The following is a 16508-nucleotide window of genomic DNA, read 5'->3' on the forward strand; positions in this document are numbered from 1 at the left end:
CAAGGACTGAACCCAAGCCTTCAGCTGTGAAGGTGCAGAATTCTATCCACCAGACCACCAGGGAGTTACTTGTTTTCTTTAGGTTTTGATTTTGCACACTCAGGAGAGTTAACTAGGACCCACAAGTTTACTAAGGCCAACAGAAGTCCCTTTCTTCATTTTCCCTTGTCCAGAGGTCCTCATTTTCAATTCTTTTGACTTACTTTCATATTTTTAAGTGAAAATGTGTACTGCCTTATCTTGAGTTTGCAGTTTTAGGTATTAAGTGTTGATCTCCTATTACGAAAGATGAGATTTTGTTCTCCTACAATTATCTTGTTTTCTTTTGCTTAGATGTCCAGTGATAATTCTATCCTAAGCTTGCTACTAGTTGTTTAAATCACTTTTTTTTTGGTGGCTGCGAGGCACAGCTTGCAGGGACTCCCTGTCGGGAGACCAGGGATAAATCCCATGCACTCCTCAGTGAAAGCTCCGAGTACTAACCAGTTGACTGCCAGGGAATTTCTAATCACTTCTTTTTTTAGAATTTTTGGCTGTGCTGGGTCTTTGTTGCTGCGTGTGGGCTTTCCCAAGTTGCGGTGAGCAGGGGCTACTCTCTCTGCTTGCAGCATGTGGGCTTTCTTACTGCAGTGGCTTTTCCTGTTACAGAGCACAAGCGCTAGAGTGTGTGGGCTTCTGTAGTTGCAGCTCGCAGGCTCTGGAGTGTGGGCTCAGTAGCTGTGGCGCAGGCTTAGTTGCCCCAAGGCATGTGGGATCTTCCTGGATTAGGGATGGAACTGGTGTCCCCTACATTGGCAGGTGGTTTCCTAACTACTGGACCACCAGGGAGGCCCCTCAATCACTTCTTAATATATTTGTATTCACATTAGGTTCTTCCTGAATATAAGCAATTTTAGAACCTGCTCTAATCTGAGTTGGTTACCATGATCATAGGCACATGGTTATGTTACCATACTGTAATTTAGAGGTTAAAAATGTCCCCTAGTTCTATCAAAGATGGGAGTTGTAATCTGTATCTTTTAAGATAACTTTCAAGAAAAGAAAGTAGCAAAAAGTTTTTTAAAAGAAATTTTTTTTCCTTCATGCTCTTAGAATCTCTTACATTGCTACAACTGTGATTTCATTACAGTCAGAAAGGGCAACACTTGATTGACACATAGTTTTATAATATTATAAGAAAACCAATCTATTGTTATGAATTAAAGGATTCAGTTAGTGTAACTTTGCTTTAAAACACTTTTTAATGAAATGCATCTATTTTGTTAAGAAATGCCTTTAGTGCAAAATGGTGTAATGGACTGTAAGAAAACATAATTCTACTTTGCCTTTTAAGATGCAAACCATGAAAGCTCTAATATATATACAAAACTCCAAGGGCACAGACATTTTCCCAGATTACTCCTTATCATAAAATGATTTATTTCCCTACCAGAAGATACCAGATTGCTAACAGCTTCTTTTATATTCTAAAATAAAAGCCTGTTAACTTTTCAGCACAAGCATTTCTAAATCTCTGATATGTAAGTCCTTAAAAATGATCATTCTACCAAGCTAAAAAAATTAAGATTGATATAAAAATAAAAGGTGAGATTAAATATTTTTTCATTAAAATTTTTTGAATTGAAATAGTCTTTGTTAAAGATGACAGAATGAAAGGTATTCAAGAGTTTCTCTTAAACTCCCCAGATAAAAAAGGAATGAATAAAAAGAGAAAAATATGTTATCTTCATTGAAATAAATGTCTACAATCCCAAACTATACTCTATCAAACACTTGCCTAATACTGTGATATGTGGATAAGGAAGACTAAGGTGAGAGCTAGCAAATGTACTATACACCTTTAGCAAGGTATGTTTCCCCAAGTAACTGTTCTAATAAGCAAGCATAACCAATGATCTACTACGTAGTGACATCTAGTGTCATGAACAGAACACAGGAGAGGAAGGAAATAATCCCACAGGAATATTTTCATAGAAATAATTTAGGCACAAGAAGAAAATCTGAAGGCACAGACTAATGTACAACTTCTACTATCTAAAACTTGCATTTTTTTTTATCTAAAGAGGACTATCCAAAGTAGAGGAAAACCATACTTCAACATAGTTTTTGTCTACTGTCAATCTATCATGAGTTAAATTCATAAACTTAGAATACATATCTTGAAATTTTTATAGCAATTTCCTACTGCTATATTTTAATTTTACTTTATGAAAATAACACTCTGCAACAGACTGAATATTAAAACAAAAAACCACAAAGAATTGGGGAACTGTAGATATTGATAGAAAAATTATTTTAGGAGAGAGAATGGCACTGTAGTTACGTAAAAGAAAAAGAAGGAATCCTACCTTTAAAAGAAAGATACATGCTGAAATGTTTACAGATGAGATGATGATATCTGAGATTTGTTTCAAAATAATTCAGAATAAAGAAGAGAATAAGCAATGTATGAGGAAGTACAGATGAAATAAAACTGACCATGAATTCAAAGTTTGAACGTGGAAGGTGGATACATGGGAAATTCATTACAATATTGTCTCCAGTTTTATATATGCAAGAAGGATTCCATAAAACAAAAACAGATTAAAAGAATCAGAGATAAAAACCATATTGGAAACAAAACAGAAAAAGAGACAAAGATATGTAGACCCAGTAAAAAACACAGATTTGAGGAAATTACACAGAATCCCAGGTGGTGCTGGTGGTAAAGAACCCGCCTGCCAAAGCAGAAGACGTAGAGACGTGGGTTTGATCCCTGGGTTGGGAAGGTCCCCTGGAGGAGGGCACTGCAACCTACTCCAGTATTCTTGCCTGGAGAATCCCAAGGACAGAGGAACCTGACAGGCTGCCAAGAGTCACACATGACTGAAGCAACTTAGCATAGCACAGAACAAAGGAAAAGAACAAAACAATATAGAACAACATAAGTAATAGAGAAGATAAGTAAGTTTCTAAAGAAAGGAACATATGAAACAGAAAAGTAGTAAAAAAAAAAAAAACAACTATTAACATACAACAACAACATCACATGGATAACTGAAGTAGAAAACCAAACCTCCATCAGAAAGGAAAAAACAAAAACAAAAACCCAGAATGATCTCACACTCCTCAGTCACACTCAATTCTAGAAATATAAAAACGACTACCCAATTCTGAGTGAAAGAAAATAAAAAACTATATACTCAGCAAAGTTAAAAGGTTAATGGGTAGACATTTTCAAGCAGGAAGAATTCAAACTGCAATACCCATATGCCTTTCTTTTAAAAATAAACAAAATCAAAATGGCTAGATGACAGAATAGCCACACCAAGAATGAATCAAAATAAAATCAGGAATGGAAAAACTGTGATAAAAGGACTGAAGGTTAATAAATATAAATACAGACCAATAACTGTAGGAATAGAAATGTTATAAAGTGCTCAAGAAAAATAAAGATACAAATAATGAAGTACAGAGGTTTGAAATATAAAGTATTTTTTATAATTTTTCAAAATTTAAACATGCAGTTAAATATGACAAACTCTAGAACCACACCCTTTGAAATTCTAGGGATGTCTTTTATACAGGGCATGTAATATTTTAAAATATTAAGATTAAAAAAAACGACAGAAATTCTTTCACCATTCATTCTTGCCAATATAGGAGTTTAAATTCTAACCAGGTCACAGACAAGGAAGAGGAAAGACAATTTCAGAGAACAGTACAGAAACTAATTTAAATATTTACTCTGATGTTCTCTGAAGTTCTATTAAAAAACAAAGTCAAATTTTAAAAAGGTTAACCTTAGTGATACTCTACCAATCATGGAAACTAACACAACAAACACCTTAATAATAAAGAACATGCTACCAAAAGATTTTAAAAGACTGTACCATAATACTAAAATAGATGAGAGGCCCAAGATATGCTTTATTCCCATTTTTTCCTTACAAGCCTATATAATTTATATATTTCCATTAAGGATTGATGAGATTTCATCTGTAGGATCGCCCAAGATTTGTTTTTTTAAAATTTATAAACTTGAATCTATAAAATGTAAACTGTACTGGGACTGTGTGAACTGTACTGGGACTATATTATTTGATGAATTTTAGTAAGTGACCATCAGCATTAGGTCTTTTAAAAATGAGGAAATTTACTCAGGTTAAAGTTATTTTGGTACCTCAAATCATCTATGAAAGAGACCAGTGAAGTGAGTGAAGTCGCTCAGTCGTGTCCGACTCTTTGTGACCCCATGGACTGTAGCTTACCAGGCTCCTCCCTCCATGGGATTCTCCAGGCAGGAGTACTGGAGTGGGTTGCCATTTCCTTCTCCAGGGGATCTTCCTGACCCAGGGATTGAATCCTGGTCTCCTGCATTCCAGGCAGACACTTTAACCTCTGAGCCACCAGGGAAGTCGAAAGAGACCAGAGGCATGCATAAATATGATACTTGAAACTGTACATGTAACTCTGGGGCAAAGTCTAAAGGCAACACAGGCAAAGAAATACTAGCATAGTATAGTTTCATTACAAAAATATGAGTTCCATTTAGAATTCCATTTAAGAATTATTGCTAGGGCTTCCCTCACAATCTGTGGTTAAGACTCCACTTTCCCAATGCAGGGGGCAGGGATCTGACCTCTGGTTGGGGAACTAAGATTCTGCAGGCCGCAGGTAGGGTGTGATTTAAAAATAAAAAAAAAAAACGCAACAATTGGCGCCCAGGACTTATTACCAACCCAGGCCCCCAAAAGGGGGTAAATTTTTAAAACCCTTTTTTTTTTTTAAATAGCAGAAAGCATTTATTAATAGATAAGTACTTTATATGTATTCTATTATTTAATCATCAAAGGTCTTTCAAGATAGGCACTATTATCCCCTTATATAACTTTGTAGTCAGTGCTTGTAGAAGTGGCCAGCATGTTATGGTAGCTGCAATGACTCAATAATTCTGCACGACAAAAGCCCCAAAGCTCAGCTTATGCAAAAAAAGGATTTTGTTCTCAGACATCTAGGGGTAAATTAGTTGACCAGAGATTTGGCTAGGTGGCTTTGCTGATTTTTGCTGGGGACCAGCCGGCTAAAGGCTGATCTAGGCTGGCTTCCGTAATGTGAATCTGCTTCACACATCTTTCATCTTCAAACGGACTCCCCTGTGCATGTTCTCATGGTGACGACAGAGGTACATATCCATTTCAAGACTCTGGACTGCATCTTGTTTGTTAATATCCAACTGACCAAAGCAAGTTGCATGGCTGAGCCCAGGGTCAAGGGCAAAGTGAGAGGACGCTGCAAAATTAGGTAGCAAAGAGTGTGCCCAAAGGAAGGAGTGAAGAATTAGGACCATCATTGCCATCAACCACAGAACCCAATCCATGTGTGTTGTATAAATGAGCCAGTGCATGTTCAAGGCTCTGAGAAGTTAAGAGCTGAAGGTTACACAAAGCTATGCTTTGAACCCAGGGAGGATGAATTCTCTGAAGACTCTTATGTTTTGACAACCTCCATACTTTTGCTGAGACCCCCCAATTTCCAAACTCTCCTCTTTCCTACTCCTTGGGAAAAAAACAGCTACAATTTACAAAAAAAAAAAAGTCAATTTTTAAATTCTAGCTGGAGAAGGACAAGTGGTCATCTCCACTGTGCTTTCTTATTTATAGGCCCAAACTATACAGCATGAGTTTTAAGTGAACTGTTTTTCTCAGGTTATAGTTATCCCAGGAATACAATGAACTGGGGGGTCTATTAAGAAAACTATTTACATCTAACCAGAATTTAACAAAAGGGTACTCCTTCCTGGTCTACTTCAGTTTTAACAGAGTTTAGCAGACTTTTTTAGAGGTCCAGTGGTTAAGACTCCATACTTCCACTGAGGGAGTACGGGTTCAATACCTGGTAGGGGAACTAAGATGTCACATGCTACAAGCGGTGGGCAAAAAAAGGGTTCTGTGTTAGGGTTTCAGGCACGAACAGTTGAAAATAAACTTCCTTTGTTAATAGACAATTTTTATATGTCCCAATTCAATGTTCCAAAGTTGTCTGATTAATACCACATAACTGCAATAAAACTTCTTCATACCCTTGTTTGTTACCACATTACAATCTCCTCTCCCATCCTGGACTTCTTAACAAAAAATGTTGCCAATGTTGTCCTAGGATTTTAAAAAATTACTTCAACAAATCTAGGTGTTAGGAATCCCCTAGCAGTCCAGTGGTCAGGTTAGGACACCATGCTCTCACTGCTGAGGGCCTAGGTTCAGTCCCTGGCTGGAGAACTAAGATCCTATAAGCTGTGCAGCATGGCAAAAAAAAAAAAAAGGCAAAAAGCAACCTGCGTTAAACTAACTTATGGTGCTTACTAAAAATGCATACACTGGGTGCTATCCTGAAGAATTTTGATTTATTGTATCTGGTTGATTTTTATTCATACTTTCATTTGAGAACTACTGGATTAGACCTTACTCTCCTCAAAGATCGTATCAATTCTCTAAGGACTCCATCTTCTCTACATGTATAGAATGTTAGATTCAAGAATTTACAGAATTGATATTGCACACTCATTTTAATTTTTAATCTTATTTTAGACTTATACTCTTCAATTCAACAACTTGGTGATGATAAAATGCTGACACCTATTTGAAATTTAACTAATACATTAGTATTTTTTTAAATTAAGAATAAGTGTTCTTACCATGCCATGATCAAATGTGAACACACCAACGTCACGTCCATGATGAATATGATTCCGTCTAATAATTGGGTTTCCATGATTTTTAACCCAAATCCCAGCTAAAGCATTATTGGAAATTTCATTATCCTCATATATTCCCTACAACAATTAACCAGAAATAAACATCAGTACAGTTTAAAAAAAAAACAGAAAAGGAAAAACCCCACAAAATTAAAAAATACCTGTGCATGATCTGTTATATAAAGTCCAACATTTTCACAGTCACTGATGTTACAGTGCTTGATAGTGGGACATGCTCCTTGACCACTAACACATACTGCAGAGCCAACTGTAAGAAAAACAATTTATTTAAGATTCTGTCGGGCAACACATGACTAACTTATAATAGAACATAATGAGAGCACTAACCTGTGCACGTACTTCGGATGATGCAGTGATCGATAATGGGGCTGCAGTTCACTGTGATCTCTAAGCAGTGGTGTGCATTGTGGTGCTGAGCAGATTTGTCATCAGGGTTAAACTGGAAAGTAGAAATTTTGTTTGAAATAAATAGCCACAGCCTTAAATATTTCCACATATGTACTTAAAAATTTATAATTTCTTACCCTTATTGTCATGTATCCAACATAAGCATCTTCAGAACCTTCCATAAAAACAAAGGTTGAATCTCTAGTGTTTTCAATTATAACTTTGTCTGCTACTTTTCCAGGTGCTATGAAGAAAATATTTTAAAGCATATTACTTTCATGAGACAGATCAAAAAATTACTTTCTTAGTAAAAATACTCTGCCATAAAACTAATAATTCAATAGAACCCTTTCTACAGTTTTAAATTGGGTAGTTCTTTTGGAGAAGGAACTTTAAAGGAACTCAGAATTGAGTAGACAGAACTAATACTCATTTTATCAGATAACTTGTCATACTTAACACGGACATTATTTGAGCATCACTGCAACTCATATTCATGTATAATAATACTTTTAATAGACTCAGCTACAAATAGTATTCAATAGCATATTAAAATGTGGGTTTCTTGTGGAAACCAAATCACTACCAGTAGCACCAAGAAAACAACATTCAGAGAGAAGAAAGAAGGGGATGGCGAGCAGGGAGAGAAATAAAGAATCCTCTTTACTTAAGGTTATTTTCAGTACTGGTCTTGATTTGGAAAATGAAAATTAGTAGGCAAAATTTTTCTATACTTTCACTTTTCTTTGACGTGGAAATAGGGGAGGAAAAGAAGAAAGGGCAGTAAACGCAAATCTCATTAGAAAAGCGAGTAGTAACAACTACTCGCTATTTTAAAATGGTCTTATACTACTGTACCCTTAAAAAAAAATCAAAGAGCCCATAAATTTTCAAATAACTGATCAGTGCTCAACAAACATTACATTTATTTTTAGAAATGTGACCATAAAAACAACTTTGAAACAGCATGGAAAGTATTTTAAAAGCACATTTGTTTCATTAAAAACACAGCAATAAAAACATTAGCCTCTGTATTTTCAAGTAAAAGATAAAACAAATATTTTTCTCTCCTTATTAATTGAAGCAGTTGGACAAACTATTGTCATCAAGAATTATACACATTCCCCCAAGAGAAACAGATACATTTATAATTTCTGAACTCTAAAGTTTTCATTTCCATCATATAAAATATACATGACAAAAAGGTACTATATCAAGGTTCATCTGGATTTTAAGTAACCAGCATTTTTAAAAAAACCATCACATATATAAAGTATTAAAATTCTAATGACAACACATTTCAAAATACCTGCACCAATCATGGTGATTGGAGATTCAATATATATCCATTCATCAGTATATATTCCAGAATGAACAAAGATAAGTCCATCAAAATGAGCTTCTTGTACCCCACCAAGGGCATCTTCAATTGTATCGTAGTACTAAAACAAACAAACAACCCCCCCCCCCGGAAAAACATGTCAGTATAGAACTGTAAGGTCATCATTTTAAATCTTAGAAAAAGACAAATCAAACATACCAACATGTTTTCTCTTCCTTTGTATCTTGCAGGGTTACTGTAGAAATGTTCAGCAAATCCTGGCTTTACATGTGCACCTTTATACTAAAACATCAAAAACAAAACACTGACTACTAGTATAAACACTATAGTCTAAATTAGTTTAGTACTACATGAATTTTTAAAATTAATTTTCAAAAATAATTACTAGTCCAACTAATTTTCTGATGCATATTGCAATGTAAAATCTGGAAGAGTTTATGACTCAGTAATATCAAGTAAGGACATGGTTTTTCATCCTCAGCACTACTGAGAGTTTGTAACATTCTTTGTTGTAGGGGCTTATTCTGTGCATTATAGGATGTTTAGTAGCATCTGCTTCCCTTGTGGCTCAGCTAGTAAAGAATCTGCCTGCAACGCGGGAGACCTGGGTTCGATCCCTGGGTTGGGAAGATCCCCTGGAGAAGGGAAAGGCTAACCACTGCAGTATTCTGGCCTGGAGAATTCCATGGACTCCATAGTCCATGGGGTTGCAAAGAGCCAGACATGATTGAATGGCTTTCACTTTCACTTTTCACTGGACTCTAACCATCAGGTATCAGAAGCAGTCTCTTCTCCAGTTGTGAAAACCAAAAATGTCTCCGGACACCGCCAAATATCCCCTGTGGAACAAAAATCACCCCTAGCTGGGTAGTTAACTATTTATAAAGGACCATATGAAAATAAAGCTAAATGTGACCACTGGACTACCAAGGGAATTCTGTGAAATTCTAAATAACTACTCAACCGTAATAATTTAAATATAAGTTGAAAGAGATCCATAGAAAGTATAACTGCTCTCAGGCTACTGATACTTATGGCTACTGTTTAAATTATTAATAAATATGCCAGTAGTGAAAAGAACTGCTGACTCCTTTGCTGGCTGATAAATGTGTACTGACTTGAGAAACCTATTCTTTTTTTTTTGGCCATGCTGCGTGGCTTCTGGGACCTTAGTTTCCTGACCAGGAATTGAACCCCAGCCCTCAGTAGTGAAAGTGTGAAGTCCTAACAGCTGGACCACCAGGAAATTCCCGTGAAACCTATACTTGAATTTAAATTTTGAAAAAGGAACTTTTATAAAAATATATTTATAAATATATAAATATAATAAAACATTATATATTTAAAAACTTTTATTTAAAATATATATAATATAAAATCAGTATTTTCCATTTATACTTCATACCAACTGCTGGAAACTCTCTTTCCATGGATTTGGGTGTTCATATTCTTCTGGATTAATCTGGTAGAATTTGCCAGGTTCAGGGTGCATCATAGGGCGGGTATACTCGAATACTTCCATGTATAATCGTTTCCTGGAGGGGGAAAGTGGTTTAAGATTTCTTCATAAAATATTCTTTAAACATCTATAAAAATTATTTGAGGCCTCAAAAACTTATAAGAATATGAAAGAGCAGCATTGTAAATGTAAAAAAATTTTTGGCTAAAATAATGTACATGCATATAAAAAGTAAAGTAGTCTACCTAAAAGAATGCATCAATTCTTTAAAGTCTGATTGTTTAGTTAAAGGAAAATAAAAGCCACCCTTACTATAAAAGCCACATACAGTTATAATTTAAAAGGATTATTTTAAATAATGATGTTTCATGTATGTCTGATCTCAAATCATCAAATCTTAGGAGTGGAGTGATAGTTAACTACTATATAATTTCTTGTACAAAACAAATGTTTCTTCTTCTGCTCTTTTAACATTCCCTTTTTGCTTTCCAATACAAATATAATTTTCTTTCTTAAACTTGAAGTGTACCTTATTTTTAGCATCACAGAAGTAATACATATAGCTGCTGTAAAATACAGAAAAGTATGAAAGAGATAACCTACTTTTAATATGTTAACTATTAACAATTTACTGTATTTCTTTTCAGTCTTTTTAGCTACAGAGAGTTTCATTTATTACAATTGTGATAACATAACATTTTTGTATTCTGCTTTCATTTTTCATAACATAGCATATTCCCATGTTATTAAAAACTGTAACGTTCACTGTTAAAGACTATATCACAACCCTTTAAGCAGACATAACACTGTTTACTTTTAGTCCAATCCCTTATTGCTAGACTTTGATTATTTCTAGCTTTCTCCCACTATTAACTACGCTATTATGAAAAATTTGTACATAACGTAAACAAATTTTCAGAAGTGGAATTCCCAGGTCAAAGGGCACACATATTTCATGGTTCAAAATTACAACTGTCCAAACTCTTTTCTAAAAGTGATATACAAAATCTACAGTCTTACTGAACTATTAGCTGTTTTAAATTAGACTTAGTTCTGTTTCTAAAAACCAACGGAATGAAAAGCATTCTCCAAAATCACTCAGTAGCTTTTAACTGACAAATAGCAGAAAAAGTACTTCCTTTATTGTTTTAAATAAGTACTCAGATGGTGGCTCAGATGATAAAGCGTCTGCCTACAATGTGAACCTGGGAACCCAGAGACCCAGGTTCAATCCCTGGGTCAGGAAGATCTCCTGGAGAACGAAGTGGCAACTCACTCCAGTATTCTTGCCTGGAAAAACCCATGGACAGAAGAGCCTGATAGGCTACAGTCCATGGGGTCACAAACAGACATGACTGAGTGACTTCACTTTCTTTCTTATAGTTTTAAAAACACTGCCTGGACTGATAACCAACATTTGTGATAAACAGGTAACTGGGAAAGGAAAGATATATCCATTTGAATGCAGAGTTCCAAAAAATAGCAAGGAGAGATAAGAAAGCCTTCCTCAGTCATCAGTGCAAAGAAATACAGGAAAACAACAGAATGGGAAAGACTAGAGATCTGTTCAAGAAAATTAAGGATACCAAAGGAACATTTCATGCAAAGATGGTCACAATAAAGGACAGAAATGCTATGGACCTAACAGAAGCAGAAGATATTATTAACAGAAGAACTATACAAAAAAGATCTTCATGACCCTGATAACCATGATGCTGTGATCGCTCGTCTACAGCCAGACATCCTGGAATGTGAAGTCAAGTGGGCCTTAGGAAGCATCACTATGAACAAAGCTAGTGGAGGTGATAGAATTCCAGTTGAGCTATTTCAAATCCTAAAAGATGACGCTATGAAAGTGCTGCACTCAATATGCCAGCACATCTGGAAAACTCAGCAGTGGCCACAGGACTGGAAAAGGTCAGTTTTCATGCCAATCCCAAAGAAAGGCTATGCCAAAGAATGTTCAAACTACCGCACAATTGCACGCATCTCACATGCTAGCAAAGTAATGCTCAAAATTCTCCAAGCCAGGCTTCAACAGTACAAGAACCATGAACTTCCAGTGATGTTCAAGCTGGATTTAGAAAAGGGAAAGGAACAAAGGCAGAGAGAGATGGGAATACTAGAGTACTTGACCTGCCTCCTGAGAAATCTGTATGCAGATCAAGAAGCATCAGTTAGAACCGGACATGGAACAACAGACTGGTTCCAAATCGGGAAAGGAGTACGTCAAGGCAGTGTATTGCCACCCTGCTTATTTAACTTATATACAGAGTACATCATGCAAAATGCTGGGCTGGATAAAGCACAAGCTGGCATCAAGATTGATGGGAGAAATATCAATAACCTCAGATATGCAGCTGATACCACTTTAATGGCAGAAAGCAAAGAGGACTCTTGATGAGGGTGAAAGAGAGTGAAAAAGCTGGCTCAAAACTCAACAGTGAAAAAGTTAAGATCATGGCACCCAGTCCCATCACCTCATGGCAAATCGATGGGGAAACAATGGAAACAGTGACTTTATTTTGGGGGGCTCCAGACTGCAGCCATGAAATTAAAAGACGCTTACTCCTTGGAAGTAAAGTTATGACCAACCTAGACAGCATATTAAAAAGCAGAGACATTACTTTGCCAACAAAAGTCTGTCTAGTCAAGGCTCTGGTTTTTCCAGTAGTCATGTATGGATGTGAGAGTTGGACTATAAAGAAAGCTGAGTGTGGAAGAATTGATGGTTTTGAACTGTGGTGTTGGAGAAGACTCTTGAGAGTCCCTTGGACTGCAAGGAGATCCAACCAGACGATCCTAAAGGAGATCAGTCCTGGCTGTTCAATGGAAGGACCAACATACTTTGGCCACCTGAAGTGAAGAGCTGACTCATTTGAAAAGACCCCGATGCTGGGAAAGACTGAGGGCAGGAGAAGGGGACAACAGAGGATGAGATGGTTGGATGGCATCACTGACTCAATGGACAGGAGTTTGGGTAGGCTCAGGGAGTTGGTATTGGACAGGGAGGCCTGGCGTGCTGCGATTCATGGAGTCGCAAAGAGTCGGACACGACTGAGCAACTAAACTGAACTGAAAACCAGTGCCGATGGGAGACTGCAGCCATGAAATTAAAAGATGCTTGCTTCTTGGGAAAAAAGCTATGACCAATCTAGACAGCATATTAAAAAGCAGAGACATTACTTTATCAACAAAGGTCCATTTAGTCAAAGCTATGGTTTTTCCAGTAGTCATGTATGGATATGAGAGTTGGGCTATAAAGAAAGCTGAGTGCCGAAGAATTGATGTTTTTGAAATGTGGTGTTGGAGAAGCCTCTTGGGAGTCCCTTGAACTGCAAGGAGATCCAACCAGTCCATCCTAAAGGAAATCAGTCCTGAATATTCATTGCAAGGATTGATGCTGAAGTTGAAACTCCAATACTTTGGCCACCTGATGGGAAGAACAGATTTACTGGAAAAGACCCTGATGCTGGGAAAGACTGAAGGCGAGAGAAGAAGGGGATGACAGAGGATGAGATGGTTGGATGGCATCACTGACGCAATGGACATGAATTTGAGTAGGCTCCAGGAGTTGGTGATGGACAGGGAAGCCTGAAGTGCTGCAGTCCATGGGGTCACAGGGTTGGACTCGACTGAGTGACTGAACTGGAATTTATAAATATTCTAATTTTCTTCTATTTAACTGTAACCATCAACTCACACTCCAGCCTTCCTACCATCCTTTAGCATTTGGGGCAGTAAGTAATATATCTCAAGATACTAAGAAATAAATTTTCACTTACCATAAAATTGGATCATTAGCAAGTTCACTGAAGCGTTTACACACACAAGCTGCTCTACAAAGATCCTGTTCCAGCAAATACGAGAAGATTTTTAGAACCACTTCATCTGGCAGTTTCTCCTGAAGATACTGTTCAGCAGGTGCTGCTATAAAAGATTAACAAACAGAACATAATCTATCATGCTACCAAAGACTTTCTCATTATTTAAAGAGCACAATTTTCATTTTGTTAAATGAAGAGCTTTTATTTTTTGATGACTATCATTTTATAAGCATGTGCTTTCAGAGATGACACATATTTCTTTTAACAGTATTCTTTCTTTTAGCTAGTATGTACCGTTTCAGTAATTGGTTACAATAAATATACAAAAAAGATTTTTATACAACAATTACAGTCAAAGATGGAGAAGGTCACGGTTCTCAGGTTTATTCTGTAATAATTGCTTTCTCAATCTCAAATGTGTAAATAAACATTTAATTTTAACTTTTTGTTATCAAACAAAATTTAAAAGAACTATTTGACCCTATTCCTTAACTTTCTCAAAGGAAATACCTGATAGATCTTGTGATTTTCCAGAAACTCTTGCACGTTTTGCACGATGACCAAAAAAGTTTTCTGTAGTTGAAGTTGAAGCACCCTTCAAAAACAAAATGAAATCTAGTTAAGCATATATTTTTTTTACCCATAATCATTACTTCTAAAAAATGATGACAGTCCCATTTGTTTCCTAACAATTCTTTCATTATACACACAAAAACAGACATTTAACCTACCTCCATACTGCTCTTTGTAGGACACGCTGTTCTTTTTGGCAAAAGAGTTTTCCTACGAAGTTGGTATGGACTATTTTGTGCACCAGGACCGGATTCTTCTGCAACCATATCTGCAGGTACATCATCATCTGTTATAAACAAAAATAATATGAAAATGACACCCATTAAAAAAAAAAAGCCCTATGGATTCAGTAAATTATTAAAAACCTTCTAATAACTATTTTTTTTGGGGGGGGGGGGGCGATAAAGTTTTTATACAAAATTCCAGTCATCTGGATAACCATTTGAGAAGTGTTGGATTTCTATTTCACTTCTTACCTCAAAATAAATTTCACAATGCTTACCTACAATAAAATAAATAAATAAAATCATGAAAAGAAAACAAAACTATTTTTTATAATGTGAAAGTGGGAAAGTTCTTTAAAGGTATGACACAGAAGTTGGAAGGCATTTTAAAAAAACGTGAAGAGGATGTTCACTTGCTGAGTGAGTACAAGTGAGTACTGCATGGTTAGAGTACACATAGGGTGAGAAGTGTGTCAATGGAGACAGACAGTTCAGTAAAAGTTATAAATACCAAGTAGGATAGTGTAGATTCAATATAGATACCAAGTGGGATAAAAAGGGCATCCATGCAGAGGGTGGTCTGGCACATAGTGTTGGAGCTCAAGAGGGGTAAGAAGAAGGAGGTCTGTGTGTGGGAAGGGTGACAGGAAAGGTTATTGCACAGGAGAGGGAAAGGTGGAACTGAAGCTTGGTAACATCAAGGGACTGATCAAATAATTAAGTAGAATGGAAGCCAGGCTTGTGAGAAGAGTTAAAATATAAATAGAAAGAGTACATCTTACACTGTTGGACTGGAATTTTCAATGTGAATTCATAGTTTTTAAAAGATAGATATAGAAATAGGTAAGCACGTATAAACACATGTGTAAATGTTTGGAAACGTGTGGATTATACACGTGTGTAACAAAGCCTGGAAGCAGTGCCACTCCAATAGCAATGAACACGACCAGTATTTGGACATTTGCTTCTGAATACTTTCTTACTTCTTTATAAAAGGGATAAGGGCTCCTTGGAGAAATGGCTGATTCTAGGTTGAGGGAAATACAAGGTGAGCCTGAAACATCTTGTGGCAGAAACAAGAAACTGCTGAATGATGAGGACATGTCAAAAGAACACTGCATGGACTTCCCTGGTGGTCCAATGGTTGCGAATCCACTTTTCAATGCAAGGGACACAGACTCCCCTGGTCAGAGAACTAAGATCCCACATGCCTTGGGGGGTAACTAAGCCCATGTACCGAAACTAGAGAGGCCTGCATGCCGCAACTAGAAAAAGCCCACATAACAGCCAAAGGAATAAAAAAAAAAAGAATACTGAGATCAGCCCGAATGATCACCCACTAGCTAGTAAAATTATGCTGAAGTATCAAAACTCACGATAGTAAAGAGATCATAACCTACTGAATGGACAACCTGTAAATTCATTCTACTATAAATAAAGGAATAAATGGAGTTTGATAGGAATGAGATGTTTAAAGTATCCCTCCCCCCGCACACAAATACTGATTAAGTAGAAAGGGAAAAATCATAACTCTATAGTAGAAATGCCAATCAAACACTGTCTTAATCAAGTGACCAAAGTAAACATCATTCATAAGACATACTGAAACTGTGTGTCACCTGGGAGTATGAAAGAACACAGAATCACTTCTATGATATTCCTGACAAAGATACGTAACCTAAATCTATTGGGAGTATCAGAATTATGAGGATTCATTGGGAGAAATCCGAATTTGTTCTAATTTGTTTTGAATAATCTTCAAATTATCAAAGTTGAAAGTCAAGGAAAAGCCTCAGAAACTGTTCCAGATGGAAGGACACTGAAAAGATATGTAAACTCATTGCAACCTGTGGTTCTGAATTAGATCCTTTTGTTTAAAGGTTTTTAGGACAAGAGTGAAATACTTCATTCAATAAGTGAAACCTGAATGGAGATCTAAAGA

General features: G+C 36.3%; 1 protein-coding gene across 2 annotated transcripts in view; it reads right to left on the bottom strand.

Moving 5' to 3' along the window:
• FBXO11 (F-box protein 11) overlaps window positions 1-16508 on the bottom strand; it is a 108938-nt gene that overhangs the window by 15778 nt on the left and 76652 nt on the right. The window contains exons 2-11 of one of the 2 annotated variants that reach the window (XM_040224762.1): window positions 14501-14628; window positions 14280-14364; window positions 13728-13869; window positions 9889-10018; window positions 8682-8765; window positions 8451-8583; window positions 7279-7385; window positions 7082-7193; window positions 6895-7001; window positions 6674-6811 (exon numbers count right to left, since the gene is read on the bottom strand). In XM_040224762.1, the coding sequence (XP_040080696.1) occupies window positions 6674-6811; window positions 6895-7001; window positions 7082-7193; window positions 7279-7385; window positions 8451-8583; window positions 8682-8765; window positions 9889-10018; window positions 13728-13869; window positions 14280-14364; window positions 14501-14628 (1166 nt within the window). Of the gene's footprint in view, window positions 1-6673; window positions 6812-6894; window positions 7002-7081; window positions 7194-7278; window positions 7386-8450; window positions 8584-8681; window positions 8766-9888; window positions 10019-13727; window positions 13873-14279; window positions 14365-14500; window positions 14629-16508 lie in introns of both variants that reach the window. The other variant, XM_040224760.1, reaches the window with a different exon arrangement.

The sequence above is a fragment of the Oryx dammah genome, unplaced genomic scaffold (genome assembly GCF_014754425.2).
Source record: "Oryx dammah isolate SB20612 unplaced genomic scaffold, SCBI_Odam_1.1 HiC_scaffold_25, whole genome shotgun sequence".
NCBI classification, from domain to species: Eukaryota; Metazoa; Chordata; class Mammalia; order Artiodactyla; family Bovidae; genus Oryx; species Oryx dammah.